This window comes from Nyctibius grandis, chromosome 2 (genome assembly GCF_013368605.1).
Source record: "Nyctibius grandis isolate bNycGra1 chromosome 2, bNycGra1.pri, whole genome shotgun sequence".
NCBI lineage: Eukaryota > Metazoa > Chordata > Aves > Nyctibiiformes > Nyctibiidae > Nyctibius > Nyctibius grandis.
The window spans coordinates 123,744,641-123,757,031 of NC_090659.1; the positions used below are offsets into that span (position 1 = coordinate 123,744,641).

General features: G+C 49.7%; 2 protein-coding genes across 3 annotated transcripts in view; one reads left to right on the forward strand and one right to left on the reverse strand.

Annotated features, from left to right (window-relative positions):
* CLNS1A (chloride nucleotide-sensitive channel 1A) overlaps positions 1 to 12,391 on the forward strand; it is a 368,760-nt gene that overhangs the window by 245,040 nt on the left and 111,329 nt on the right. The window lies entirely within an intron of this gene.
* The window catches only part of MYO7A (myosin VIIA), a 67,148-nt gene that overhangs the window by 28,537 nt on the left and 26,220 nt on the right, over positions 1 to 12,391 (reverse strand). For both annotated transcript variants that reach the window (XM_068418131.1, XM_068418124.1), the window contains exons 14-22: positions 11,773 to 11,910; positions 7,943 to 8,101; positions 7,488 to 7,580; positions 6,027 to 6,121; positions 4,769 to 4,853; positions 2,609 to 2,827; positions 2,334 to 2,441; positions 1,568 to 1,777; positions 809 to 1,012 (exon numbers count right to left, since the gene is read on the reverse strand). In XM_068418131.1, the coding sequence (XP_068274232.1) occupies positions 809 to 1,012; positions 1,568 to 1,777; positions 2,334 to 2,441; positions 2,609 to 2,827; positions 4,769 to 4,853; positions 6,027 to 6,121; positions 7,488 to 7,580; positions 7,943 to 8,101; positions 11,773 to 11,910 (1,311 nt within the window). The remainder of the gene's footprint in view (positions 1 to 808; positions 1,013 to 1,567; positions 1,778 to 2,333; positions 2,442 to 2,608; positions 2,828 to 4,768; positions 4,854 to 6,026; positions 6,122 to 7,487; positions 7,581 to 7,942; positions 8,102 to 11,772; positions 11,911 to 12,391) is intronic.

Consider the following 12,391-nt stretch of genomic DNA (forward strand, 5'->3'; position numbering starts at 1 on the left):
CACACCAGGGCAGTGTAGGAGGTGGTCAAGCCACGCTGAATCCGTCAGGATCACCACTGTGGTCTCCCTGTACATCTGCAGGAGATAAAACACTTCCCTGTGTCACACATAACAGTTTTGCCTGCAGCGTACATCCCATCTGAGCAAGCCGGGTAGGCTGGTGGCTGGGACTACAAATTCAGGCTCTGTGTTCATGCCATCGTGAGTGTGTCTGTGCACCCTACAAGGGGTTTGCTTCTTGGCCAGCAGATGCCAACCTTGTAGAGAAGCAGTGACTGGCAGCTCCTAACCCACTGCAGAGGGGATGGAGAACCACAGTGAAGGCAAGGCCATGGCCAATGTAATGTTAATTACAGCCATGCAGATTCAGTACAACTCTGCTCTTGTACTGCTGGCTATAGGACAAGCATTTCTTCTCTGCTAGCTCTGTCCTGGTGCGTAGGACAAGGTAAGAAGCAACTTTTCCAGCTGCTGAGTAGCAGCTTTATAAGCGGTACTCGCTCCACAATTTTCATCATCCAAGCCCTGAGCTCAGAGCTCTTCATTAATTGTCTTAACACAAATACCAAGGTAGAGTGATGGACTCACCACTACATCCCTCTAATGCTTGTTGTCTTGTCAGTGCTCGAAGCATGCTAGTGGGACAGTGTCTACTGACACATGTGCAGCAGATGAGGGCTGTGGTCTGCACCCAACCATGAGCACTGTGTATCCCAAAGGGGAACTGCTGGTGCCCTTAGCTGACGGGTTCCCCAGGCTTGCTCCAACCCACCCTGCCCTGCTTGAATGTTTTCATCCCCTGCCTCACCAACTGGTCTCCTTCATCTTCATGGTACAAGAGAGGCTGCTTAAGAGGCCGGCGGATGTAGGTGTGTGTTGTCGTGCCCTGGAAATACGTAGCGGCAAACTTGGCAAATTTGTACTCTGAGAGGTCTTCTTCCTCTTCCTCGGGGAGAGGCAGTGCTGCATCAAGGTCCTCTTCCTCCAGCTCCTTTTGAGCTCGCTCAAGATCCTGGTGGGGAAGGACATGTCAGGCATTCATCATGGCTTTGGATACTGAACTACCGTTTCCCCTTGGGCCTGACTTTTCTGCCCATCTGATTTCCATTCCAAAAGAAAAAGCCAGCTGGAAGGAAAACCATGAAATATAACTCTGGAGCCCATTCAAAGCCCAAGTCCTGAAGGACACGCCTATGCCCAGGAATGTCCCCAGAGCAACAGGAGAAGCATCAAGCATGGCCCCACTCCTAGCACGGGGAAATGATGTCCAAGAGCTAAATGCCTTGAGCTGTGATGAACCACAAGGGGGAGGATCTCAAAGGCCACAAATCCTCAGTAATCTTATAGCAATACTGCACCCCTCCGTTTGGTAGCCCCAGAGAAAGCCTGCAGACTGCCTGACTGACCCCAATCACAGCACGGAAACCCTCTGGAGCCATGTGAAAGGGCCTATTTTCGAAGGAAGCCTTCAGAGACCCCCTTTTGGATTGCCCCACTCTGCCCTGATTCATTAATGTGTCTCTAAAGCCTTTCATGTAATAGCCAGGCTTGTGTATGTCTCCAATACCTCGAAGCCATTGGGTGCCTGTCCTTCCTGGCCAGGCAGGGAGGAGGTTGTCCCCAGGAATCCAAACATTTTGTCCACCATGTCCGAGTCATTCACTGGCTCATTGCGAGCTTTCTCCATTTTTTCTAAGAGCTCTTTCTTCCGGCGTGCTTCCTCCTTCTCCTTTACTTCTCTCTCTGCATCTTCCCGTGCCAGCTGGGCCAGGCGAACCTGCAAGAGGACAAGTACAATGACTGAACTGCTCCCTCCAAAGAGCTGGCACTAAATTCTGCAGGGCCTGGATTTTGAAAGGCAGACTGCCGAGTACTTGGGGCACTATGCCAATATTGTGATTTGGAGCAAATCAGTGACGTCCATGCCTCAGTTTCCTAACTGCAGAAGGACAAAGCAACAGCATTTTCTCCTTCCTGTTTAGGGGGTTTGGTCCATGCACAGAGACTCTCATTGACCTTATTTTTTTCTTTTATATAGCAACCATGTATGTGCACACACACACACAGATTGTCCCAGTTCCCCCTTCAGCCTTTACACAACAGCAAAAGCAAGTGAATAATGACTGTAATCTCTGGCATTCTTGTGCAGCAGATCAGAAATTCTGGAGCAGCTTCAAACTTGTTAGAGCACAGAGTACTTTAGTGAATTAAATACAAACCGCTCAAGCAGGGCAGAAATCCCTTAGATATTTTTGGTATTCCCCCTCAAAGGAGCAAAACTAGTCCCTGGAAAACAGAGACAGAACCCCAGAGAGAAATCAGTCCCCACGTACTTGGTGCTTCTTTTCTGCTTCCTCTTTGGCTTTCTTGGCACTCATCTCCTTTCGGAGTCGTTCCTCTTCTGCCAGCCGAAGTTTCTCTGCTTCTAGGCGTCGATGATACTGGGGAAATAAACACAAGAGCCGTTCTGAATAGGCATCTACTTATTTTTTAAATTCTTTTTTGCTCTTTAAAAACCAACCCCATGAGCATGTGATGCAGAAGCATGTTTATTTCCCCTCTCCCCACCTCTGTTTCCCATGACCGATCTCTCCTCCGTGGTGCTTACCTCCCCCCGGAGGCGTTTATACAGTCTTCGGGCGATCATGCCCCGGGCGTATGCCTGGATGGTGAGGACAGCCCAGAGGCGGTGGCGGAAAGCTCTACGGACCAGATAGCCTCGGCATCGTGCCTGAAACTCGATGATCCGCCGGCGAGCCATGTGGTACTGCTTGTGGAGCTTGCGGGATCGGTAGAGGGCCTGCAGTCTCAGGAAGCCGATCCGCATCTGCAAGAGGCACCAGGATGAAACCACCCCACCACCCAGGGGTTCACACACCCTAAGCAGATTTCCACTGCTAATTTCCTTCTTGCAGGGCTGGAAATAAGAGCTACTGAAATTAGTCCCCCCCCCAGAACAAACCTTCAGATATGGGGTTCTCCAAGAGGGTGGAGATATGAAGCCCTCCAGCTGCTGCACTGATTCAGAGCCCAGCAAGGATAAAGGCAGTTTCTATCCCATTGAGTCCTACAGAGTTTTTGCTTTTGAGAGGCCTCAGGAGGTCTGATTGGTCACCTCAAGCTAGCCACAAGCCGTGAGGGTTGCTCCCATGGATGTCCAGCATCTGCAGACCTCCTGCCTGACAGCCCAGAATGTATAGAATCATAGAATCATTTTGGTTGGAAAGGACCTTTAAGACCATCAAGTCCAACCGTTAACCCAGTACTGCCAAGGCCATCACTCAACCGTGTCCCTAAACACCACATCTACTCGTCTTTTAAATCCCTCCAGGGATGGGGACTCTACCACTTCCCTGGGCAGCCTGTTCCAATGTTTGATAACCCTTTCTGTGAAGAAATTTTTCCTAATATCCAATCTAAACCTCCCCTGACACAACGTTTCCTCTCATCCTATCATTTGTTACTTGGGAGAAGAGACCGACATGCACCTCGCTACAACCTCCTTTCAGGTAGATGTGATGTTTCATGGCAGGAAGCAGCATCCTGACCAGCCTGGAATGAGCTATTCCTATCAAGTTGCAGACTTGGAGGATGATATTGAGACACTTTAGACCCCCCAACACACTTCCCATATGACCAGCTGTTGGATCAGAGCCAGCTGGGACAGAGAGAGATTAGGGCGATGGACTGGGTCAGGGAGAAACCCAGATAACGGTCCCACCTGGAGATGGAGTCTGTTTTTCAGAGGAAGCTGCTTTTGAATTTTCAGTCACCTGGAAGCTAGGGGAAGACTTTTAAAACCCCAAGTGACCAGCTGGTTCAATGGTGTGGCGGTGTGCTCCCCCCGCCACCAGCTTAAGCCTTGACAACCAGTGGGGGCTGTGTTGGCTGCATCCAGCTTAGGCTGGGCTTCGGGGGATGGATGGCAACATGGTAGCCAAGGGCTGTCTGGAACAGTGAACCAGACGTCTTCCTGGTGTGCAAATACGACTATAAGGCAATCATCTTACTCCATAAATAGTGGACCACCCAGGGCCCGTTGAGTTCTCCTGAAATGACAGCAGGCTGCGTGTCAGGATCTCCCCTTGAGTAGGGACACCTTTCAAGGTTACTCCTTGAGGTTGAGAGATTCCTTGCCGCAACAGATTCTCAGTAAGTGATTAATAGCATACTAAACCTTGAAATCTTAGCTAAGTGATATAAAGGATTGATTGTGCACACATATAATCCTCTAGACATAAACCGTTGACCAAGCTTGGGGCTAGGATTGGATCCAGCCACACCTAGACTCCTCTCTGAGAAGGAGGTTAGAAAGCAAGGGGGTCCTTTCTGAACCTCGTGACTCAACGGGAGGGTCTCCCTGACAGTTTGGTCTAACCCTGTGCTCTATGCAGTAAATAACCAAGTGTACCTTGCCATCAAATCTTGTTAAACCGCTGTCGCATTTACTATTGAACTTTGTTAACTCACTGTTTTATATCAATAAAGTATATTGCTGGCTCTCTCTTATGAGTGAAGTGCATCTGTCACTCCATCCACGACAAATGGACACCTAACTACTGGGAAAAGGACAGCTAGAAGGTGGTCAGGTGCTCTCTTCAATGAGAAGGCAAAGCAGCAAGAGCAAACCTCTGTTCATCGCTCCAACAGATAAAAGCCACCCCCACCCCCTCCTACACTCAGTGGGGCATTTTGAGACAGGAAACACACATGTCCCAGCTGAAAGAGGTAGGAAGGTGGAGGTGTGAGGAAGCACCTCCATACTTACAGCACCGTAGTTCTTCCTGCAGTTATGTCCACGCCAGTATCTCTGAATCATCAGGACTGAATTTCTCACTTTCAGGAAATTGGACCTGCAAAGGCATTTCAATCACTTGCTTCTGCGGTTTGGCCGCAAGTTATCGTCGTCTCCTGGGCCTCATTCTTTGGAGATTTGAAACTGAGCAGCCAGATGGAGTAAATACTGCATTTTTGCCCTGAAAACATCTCCTCCCCCAGCTCTTCTTGCTTTCATAAAAAGATCTGTAGGGACTTTCTCTGATAGGTCTCCGCAGGCAGATTCTGTCAGGTTATGGGAATGGGCAGAGCAGGGGATGCTGAGAATGGTCCCCACCTTCTCTCTGTCCTGCATCTTCCTCTCACATCTGAAATCACTTCCCTGCCTGCTCTCCCTGCTTCAATCCTAGCACCTGAGAATGGATTCAACCTCACCCAAATGATCAAGAGCAAACTTCAGCAACACCACACTGTTACCCCTGTCTGTTCCTCCCACCCCTCTTTAGCCTGGTCTGATCCTACTTGTAGGCACCTTGGGGACAATTGTGTTGGAAAGACTTCGGGGTCTCGCTAGGATTACTGTGGGAAGGATTACTGAGTTATTTGGCATGTGCCCTTTCAGCAAAACCCAAGGCACAATCTGAGTCACAGCCATGGCTCAGGCAGTGGAAGAGCACAAAGCCCCAAGAACTGTCCCTCTTCCGTGGGTGAAGCTTATCCTCAGCCGTGGCTCCCCCTCTTCTTCCACAACTGTGCCATGAGCTGCTCATGGTCTACCTGCCCTCCTCCCAAGTCTGGCAACTGGGTTGCAAAGGGAAGAGTCCTGAACCCCTTGGCCTTTGGGGAGAGCAATGCTAGTCACAGTGGACAACCCAATAGTCCCATTGTGGTCTTGTGGGGATCTCCATAGACTGGAGGCTTAGAGTTGCTTTCAGCAGGCTCAGAGTCCCACTGCTGCATTGCCAAAACACAAACATCATCTCTCCTGAAGATGGCACTGAACAGGGACAGGAGGTGCTATTCTGTCCATATTTGAGGTAGATAATACAGTTTTCCAGTTGTTTCCTCTACTGTTTTTCTCCAATACTTGCTGCATCAGAGTGCCCACAAATGAGGGCTCCCTTCTCCCCAGTTGCAGGCAGGGCAGGGCAGATGGGCACCAAGGGAGTGACACATCCCTCAGGAGCTGCTGGCTGGGTGAAGCATCCCACATAGCCCACCTCCCATTTGGCAGTGGGGCTCAGACCCACCTGTCTTTAAACCCACGGACCACCTTCTGGATGAGGATGACTTTGTCTGTGATGGCCTTGTCTCTCTCAATCTCCAGTAGCATGTCGTGGTGGTCCTGTGGGAGGAAGCGACACAGCACCCATGTCTCAAGCTTGCCATCTGCCTGACACGTGGCAGGTGGGGTGGTATGAGATCCTTCCCCAGAGGAGATATCCAAAAGAAACTTTTGGGACATTTGACATCCCAAATGTCACCCCGCCCACTCATTGGGGAAATCCTAACATAAACCCTAGTGACCTACTGCCTTCATTCCCAAATGAACCAGAGCATCCAGAAGCTGCATGTGCAATACTTTAAAGCCTGAAAACAACCAGATTATGTTGTCCTTCCATGCAGAGCTCCCTGCTAGTGCTGTCAGGCATGGGAACTGTTCCCGGGAGCACTGGAGAGATGTGGAAACAAACTCCAGGCTGCCTGGGTCCCATCACTCCCTCCAGCCAAGCCTGCAATGCCTCCACACTCTAAGGACAAAACTCCTCCCAATAAACTCTGAATCTCCTTGCCCTGAGGCTTTCAGATGCATCAGTCTAAGCTTCCTATTGATTCCTCCCGTGCCGTTTGTAACTCATCTTTCTTTCCCAGTGGCAGCATGCAGAGCCCTGCCGCGCTGGGTGCAGCAGAGGCAGCTCCACATATTTCCTGCTTTGCTCGACCTCATGAAGCTCCTCGGGGCCTCCTGATTTCTCTGTTTCCTGCCCTGACAGCTGCGAGATCTTGATAACAGGCTCTGGAAAGAGTGACTAGTAGGAACAGCTTCTAGGGAAGAGATGGGAGTGTTTGCACTGGCAATGAGGTTGGGGGTGGTTAGATATAAGCAGTCAGGGTTTACCGCTGAGATTTTTGCTCAAGAGAAGACTTTGCATCTAGCCTGGTTTCTGGCCATCTCAGCCTCATCTTCCAGGAGCAACACAGGAATGGGTTTGTAAGGAGAGAGTGTGAATGGGGCTGCAGGGGACCTGCAACATTGGGCTACTCCATGTCAGCTGGACCAATGCAGACAGAGAGGCTGTAGGCACGTCTTGGGTTACGCAAGGATGTGCTGAAAGCAAAGTGAATGTGTTGTGCTCTCAGTCCCTCTCTCTGCAGGGCTCTGCATGGACATCCCTCCAGCTGCTGTGCCTTTTGGGTGAAGGCAGGAGATGAGGTTGAGGGAGGGAAAAGGCCGTGTGCTGTGTGTGACTATTTCTGCGTTCGTATGGGTATGCACATGCATCAGTGCTGGCAGAGTGTCAGGACTTCTTCCTGCCTGCTGCTTCCTAAACTGGCCCCAAATGTCCTGCCTTAGCCCAGGTTCTACCCACTGCCACGCCAGCCCAGAGACCATGGGAAAGGGTCACATTTGGCAATGAAAAGGGGATGGTAGGAGACCCCTTCACAGGCAAGGGTCCCAGATGGCAGGGGGGACACGGAGAGCCGCCTACCTTCAGGAATATCTTTGTCTTGCCGATCTGCCAGTCATCATCCTTCCCGAGCACCGCTTCAGCAATGCGCTGGCACGTCCCACGCAGGTCACCCTGGTAGGAGAGGGAGTGGGATTCACCAGGACCAGCCTCACCCGTAGCTCCCCCCAAGCCCAGTGAGGACCTTTTCTGGTCCCAATTCCAGCAGTTTTCTGCTAATGAGATTCCCAGGGCTTTACTGTCACCACATTTAAGGTGAGTGAGAGGGACAGGCTGAATATTCTATGATTCTAATATGGCCACCTGTCCCTGCCAGCCCCGTAACCATTTTTCCTTCACTTGGAAAGCCCAGAGCACCACTGTAACACCTGGGGATCAAATGTTGCATAATTGCTTTTGCAGAGGATTCACACCCCGTAAATATCTCTGGAGAGCCCAGCAGAGAGCAGTCGTTACCTGTGGAAGAAGATGCTCACCTGCTTGTATGCTGGCTTCACCCCGGGCATGAGCACTCGGTACCGGTCCACAAACTCCACAAACGTGTAGCGGATGGGGTAGCCGGCTCGGCGGATCCGGATGGTCTCCATCATCCCTGAGTACCTCAGCTGACGGACGCACAGCTCCCGGTCAAACAGCTGGGGAGGTTACAGGACACGGTGGTTTGATTGTACATCTTGGCCTGGATTGGCCATAAGAGAGTGGTGACTCTGAAGACATGTGGGGCGAACAAGTCAGGCATCCACCCAAACCCTTCGCTTGGTGGACCCAAGGCTGTAGGACTGTTGGCTGTCGTGGGCCTGATCCTATGAACTGCTGAGTGTGTTTGACTCACTCCATTTCTTTAATTCCCACTTGCAAGACTGGATGTGTCCTATGCATTACACAAAGAACTGAGGGAACTGGAGAGCACGATGCAACGGTGAACATTACCTTGGGAAAATGGGCAGCGATGCCGCATCTACAAGGGTCAAAACATACAGTCACCCTCGCAATGACCTCTCGTGATCATTAACTTCTGATCACTGCTCTGAGCTTTACCAGCATGATCACAGCACTCCTGTACGGGCAGGGCAGTACTGTTTTACAGGCAGAGGAAGCAGAGGACCATATCAGCAAAGGCTCAGACACTCAAAGGTCTTAGGATGCCTACAGCAGTTGATCTTAGGGTGGGTGACACTCTGAAGTCACACAAAGGAAGTGTGCAGCCTTGGAGGTGCTGAGGCTCTGAGATAAGCCTTTATCATCAAACCACCCTGTAACCAGAAGGACATCCGAGGAGCTTAAAATTAACAGGTCAGAACTGAGACCAGCTGAGGGTTTTAGGGCAAGGACAAATCTCAGACCAGCATCTGTGGCTGCTCCTGATGAGCAATGGACAGTTTCAAGGCCAGACAGCAGGCATAGGTAACTCAGAAATTGCAGATGTTTGCTAATAAACCTGGCTGCTCTCCCTTGCTTTGGGTGCCTCTGGGTGGATAATGAGTGGTGCTGCTAGATGGGCAGATCTGCTGAAGCAAAAGAAGGTTCGGGAAGATCCCTGCCTTCGGCTTGGTGCGTTAGTGGATTGAGAAGGATCCTGGAGCCTCTAAGAGCACACTCTTGCAGCCTGATGTTGTCTGCTGGGAGCATCCAAAAAGTGCTCAATCCAAGTATAAAACAAAGGTAGATGTGGCGTGATGCTGGCACACCACAGGAAGTTGGGACAGTAAACCCCAGCTTGGGTCAAAGAGTTACTGCCATGGCGTTATCCATCTGCCCTCCCTTCAGCTGTCTAAAACGTGAGTCACCTAGGCTCTCCCTGAAGTGAGGGAGGAGAGATGGACATGTACCTGTATCTCAGATATGCCTGTATCTCAGATGCATCTCCTGGGACAGGAGGATCTGCCCTATGGATGTCCCCATCTCCCCATCACTGGAGGGAGCATTTTGACTAGCTCGTAGCAGCCACTTAACCATGAAGCGGCTGGAGTGAAGTGAGACAGATCCTGATCCCAGGAGAAGACAATGGATCAGCGATGAAAAGGCAGAAAGTAGCATCATCCAGATTTGGTCTCAAGCTGTCCCTATCTGAAGTGGGTGAGTGGGGACAAGAAAGGTGCAGAGGAAAGAGGTGTATGTTCCTCTGTCTCCCCCTGCCGTGAAGCAGAAGGGTATGTGAGTGGTTGTGGGCTTGCAAGTAACTCTCCAGAGTTTGTAGGGCTAGTTTGTCACACATACGGGCAACTGTGAGCTTCCTGGCATCAGGACCTGATTAGACACCCACGTTACACAGATTTCTGGAGGCAGTTTTGACTTTCTTTGCGTGGTTTGTTACCTCATTCATCCCGTGCATTTCTCTTGGACTAACCAGAACAACAGAGCAATGCTCAGAAACAGGAGTGTGGGACGATGTACAGACCCAGAGAACCCCAGCCAGCACCCTGATGCAAACAATCTTTTTTTCCCCCCAAAGCACATTTTAGAAGGAAGCAAAAGTTTTAAAACAACATAAAGTAACAAACAGTCAGGACTTTCCACTGACCTTTCACTTCCCACTATCCCATTTCCTATCACTATCAGTACAATTTCCTTCAAAGCCAGGGACAGAAAATGAACTCCCAGAAAATGTTCTCTTTTGCAATCACCCTGCACAGCTCAGTGTCCTATTATCTGGGATTTTTTTTTCCCCTTTTGCATTATTAAATGAGGCCAAAAATAAATTTAGCAAGATATCACATTTCATATCTTATAACACTGCAGTCCCTGATTCAGTGTTAGCTCATCCACTCATTACTTTAATGGAGAGATTAATTTATCTTTGTCCGATTCTTTCAAACTTATAGCTTTTTTTTATGTCCCACCATAAATTTTGTAGATAAATGGGGTAGACAGAGACTTCGGGCTTAATGCTGGCAAGAGCTGATGAAATACAGATTTGCTACAGATTTGCAGGGGACAAAATGCCAGACTGAATCCAAGACATCCAGGTGTAAAAGCAGCTCAAAGTCAGGGCATTGGGAATAATTTGTTAACGTCAGTTCAGGATGTACACTTATTTTTCAACATCAGCCACGTTCTTAAAGGTGGTCTTGGTTTGATCTCAGCTCAGATGATAATCTCAGATGAGGCATATTGTTAAATATTAACCCCAAGTATTCTATTAATGTGCTATTAGGTGCCTTTTATGCTCACCAAAACCAGGATAAGGGCACAGTAAACTGCTCTGAGAGAGCCACCAAACCTTTCACCCGACATCATATTAGGTTCACTGAACAGCAAAAATAAGTTTCAAACAAACACTGCTTGTATGTAACATCTCTGAAATTCAGTATTGTATGCTTTTTTGCACTCAGTTGAGTGCAAAAAAAAAAAATCTAGCTCTGTCTAGATTATCTGCTACTGAAGTGCAAAGACATGGGCAAAATGACTCACAGGAACAAACAGCTGAAATTATTATTAAATAAAGCTCTTGCTCCCCAAACAGTATCACTGTTAAGAGTGGTGAGCAGTTAACAGTGATTGCTAACAGCACCAGGGTCCAATCCTGCAAGGTGCTGACAGAGGGATCTGGGCATTCAGCACCCACCTTACTGTCTACCTTTCGCTGCAAAACTCTGAGTCCCCTCCATGAGCAATTTGTGGTGAGGGGGATTTACAGCCACCTCCTTCCCTTTCATTTGCTCCTTAAAGTTTGTCCCCAGAGCGTTTGTTGCTTTTGAAGCAACTCTCTGGGAATCAGAGCAAAATAATTCCTCTCACCTTTCCTCTGTGCTGTTTTGCCTCTTTTTTTCTCTCTGCTTTTAGAATTGTGCTTTCACAATTGGTGCTAAAAAACAGTTGAAAGGATCTAACGGGGGTGAAAAAGAGTGAGATTCCTTGGAAGCAAAGATTTTGTAGAAAACACCCATGGGAAGGGGATTGGTTTTAGGAAACATTGAACCAGGCAAGAGCAACAAACCCAGGGTCCTACAGTTCAGTCTAAGTCTCTAGTAGGGAGGCGCCTACACCTATGGAAATTCAGAGGCATTTCCTATAGGAGAAAGGGCTGCAGGGTGAATTCCTCGAGGTCCTTGGGAAGAAAGCCAGGAGCAGGATCTCACCTCTGCAAAAAGTTTTGGGGTGCTGTTGGATGAAAAAACAAGTGCCCAAATTTGCCAACCCTTTGGTGACTCCCTTGCTTGCAGAAAGGGCTGCGGGTTGGTTTTCTAAGCATCCAGGGTCAATCCTAGCTCCACCAACTCCCGAGTTTTGCCATCAGCTCCAGGGCAGAGTGACCCTGCAGGCGTTTCCGTACAAAAAGCAACCAGGAGAGAAAAGCAGGACTTACCATGGGCTTCTTGTACTCATTGGGCTTGATGCAGCGGACAAAAAAGGGCTGGCACACGCTGAGAGTCCTCATCAACAGCTCCAGGGACCGCTTGAACTGGCTGCTGAGCGTCGGCGAGCGCTTCCTCGTCTCTGCTCCCTGCAAAAATGCAGCGGAGCGGGCTCAGGAAATGAAAGGATAACAGAGCCTTTCCCCTCCAGCCACGTCCTCAGGAACCTCCCTTGATAGCGGGGGGCCAGAGTGGGGAGCAGAGCCAGAGGTGGTTGAGTGTTGCGGCGGGAGTGGGGCAGGGCAGAGCTGGTGAGCTTGCAATGGCTGGACTCTGGCAGCCTGCTCCATACACCTCTACCCAAGAAGAAAAAGTGCCATAATTTAATTTCTCCTGCTCGAGCCTCCCTGTGTGACTGGTAATCCCAAATGCCCTATGCAGAGCCACAAGGAAGATCTGCTCATGAGAACAAACAGCCCCTTCCAGGCCATCAAAACTCTCTGTATTGCAGCTTGGGGTGATGCATTTGCCCAGGGATGCTCCTCAGGAGCAGCTTGGGCTTCCCTTTCCCCATGCATTGCAGCATGGTCATGCCAACCCTACTGATGTGGCTCCTCATGTCAGGCTGAA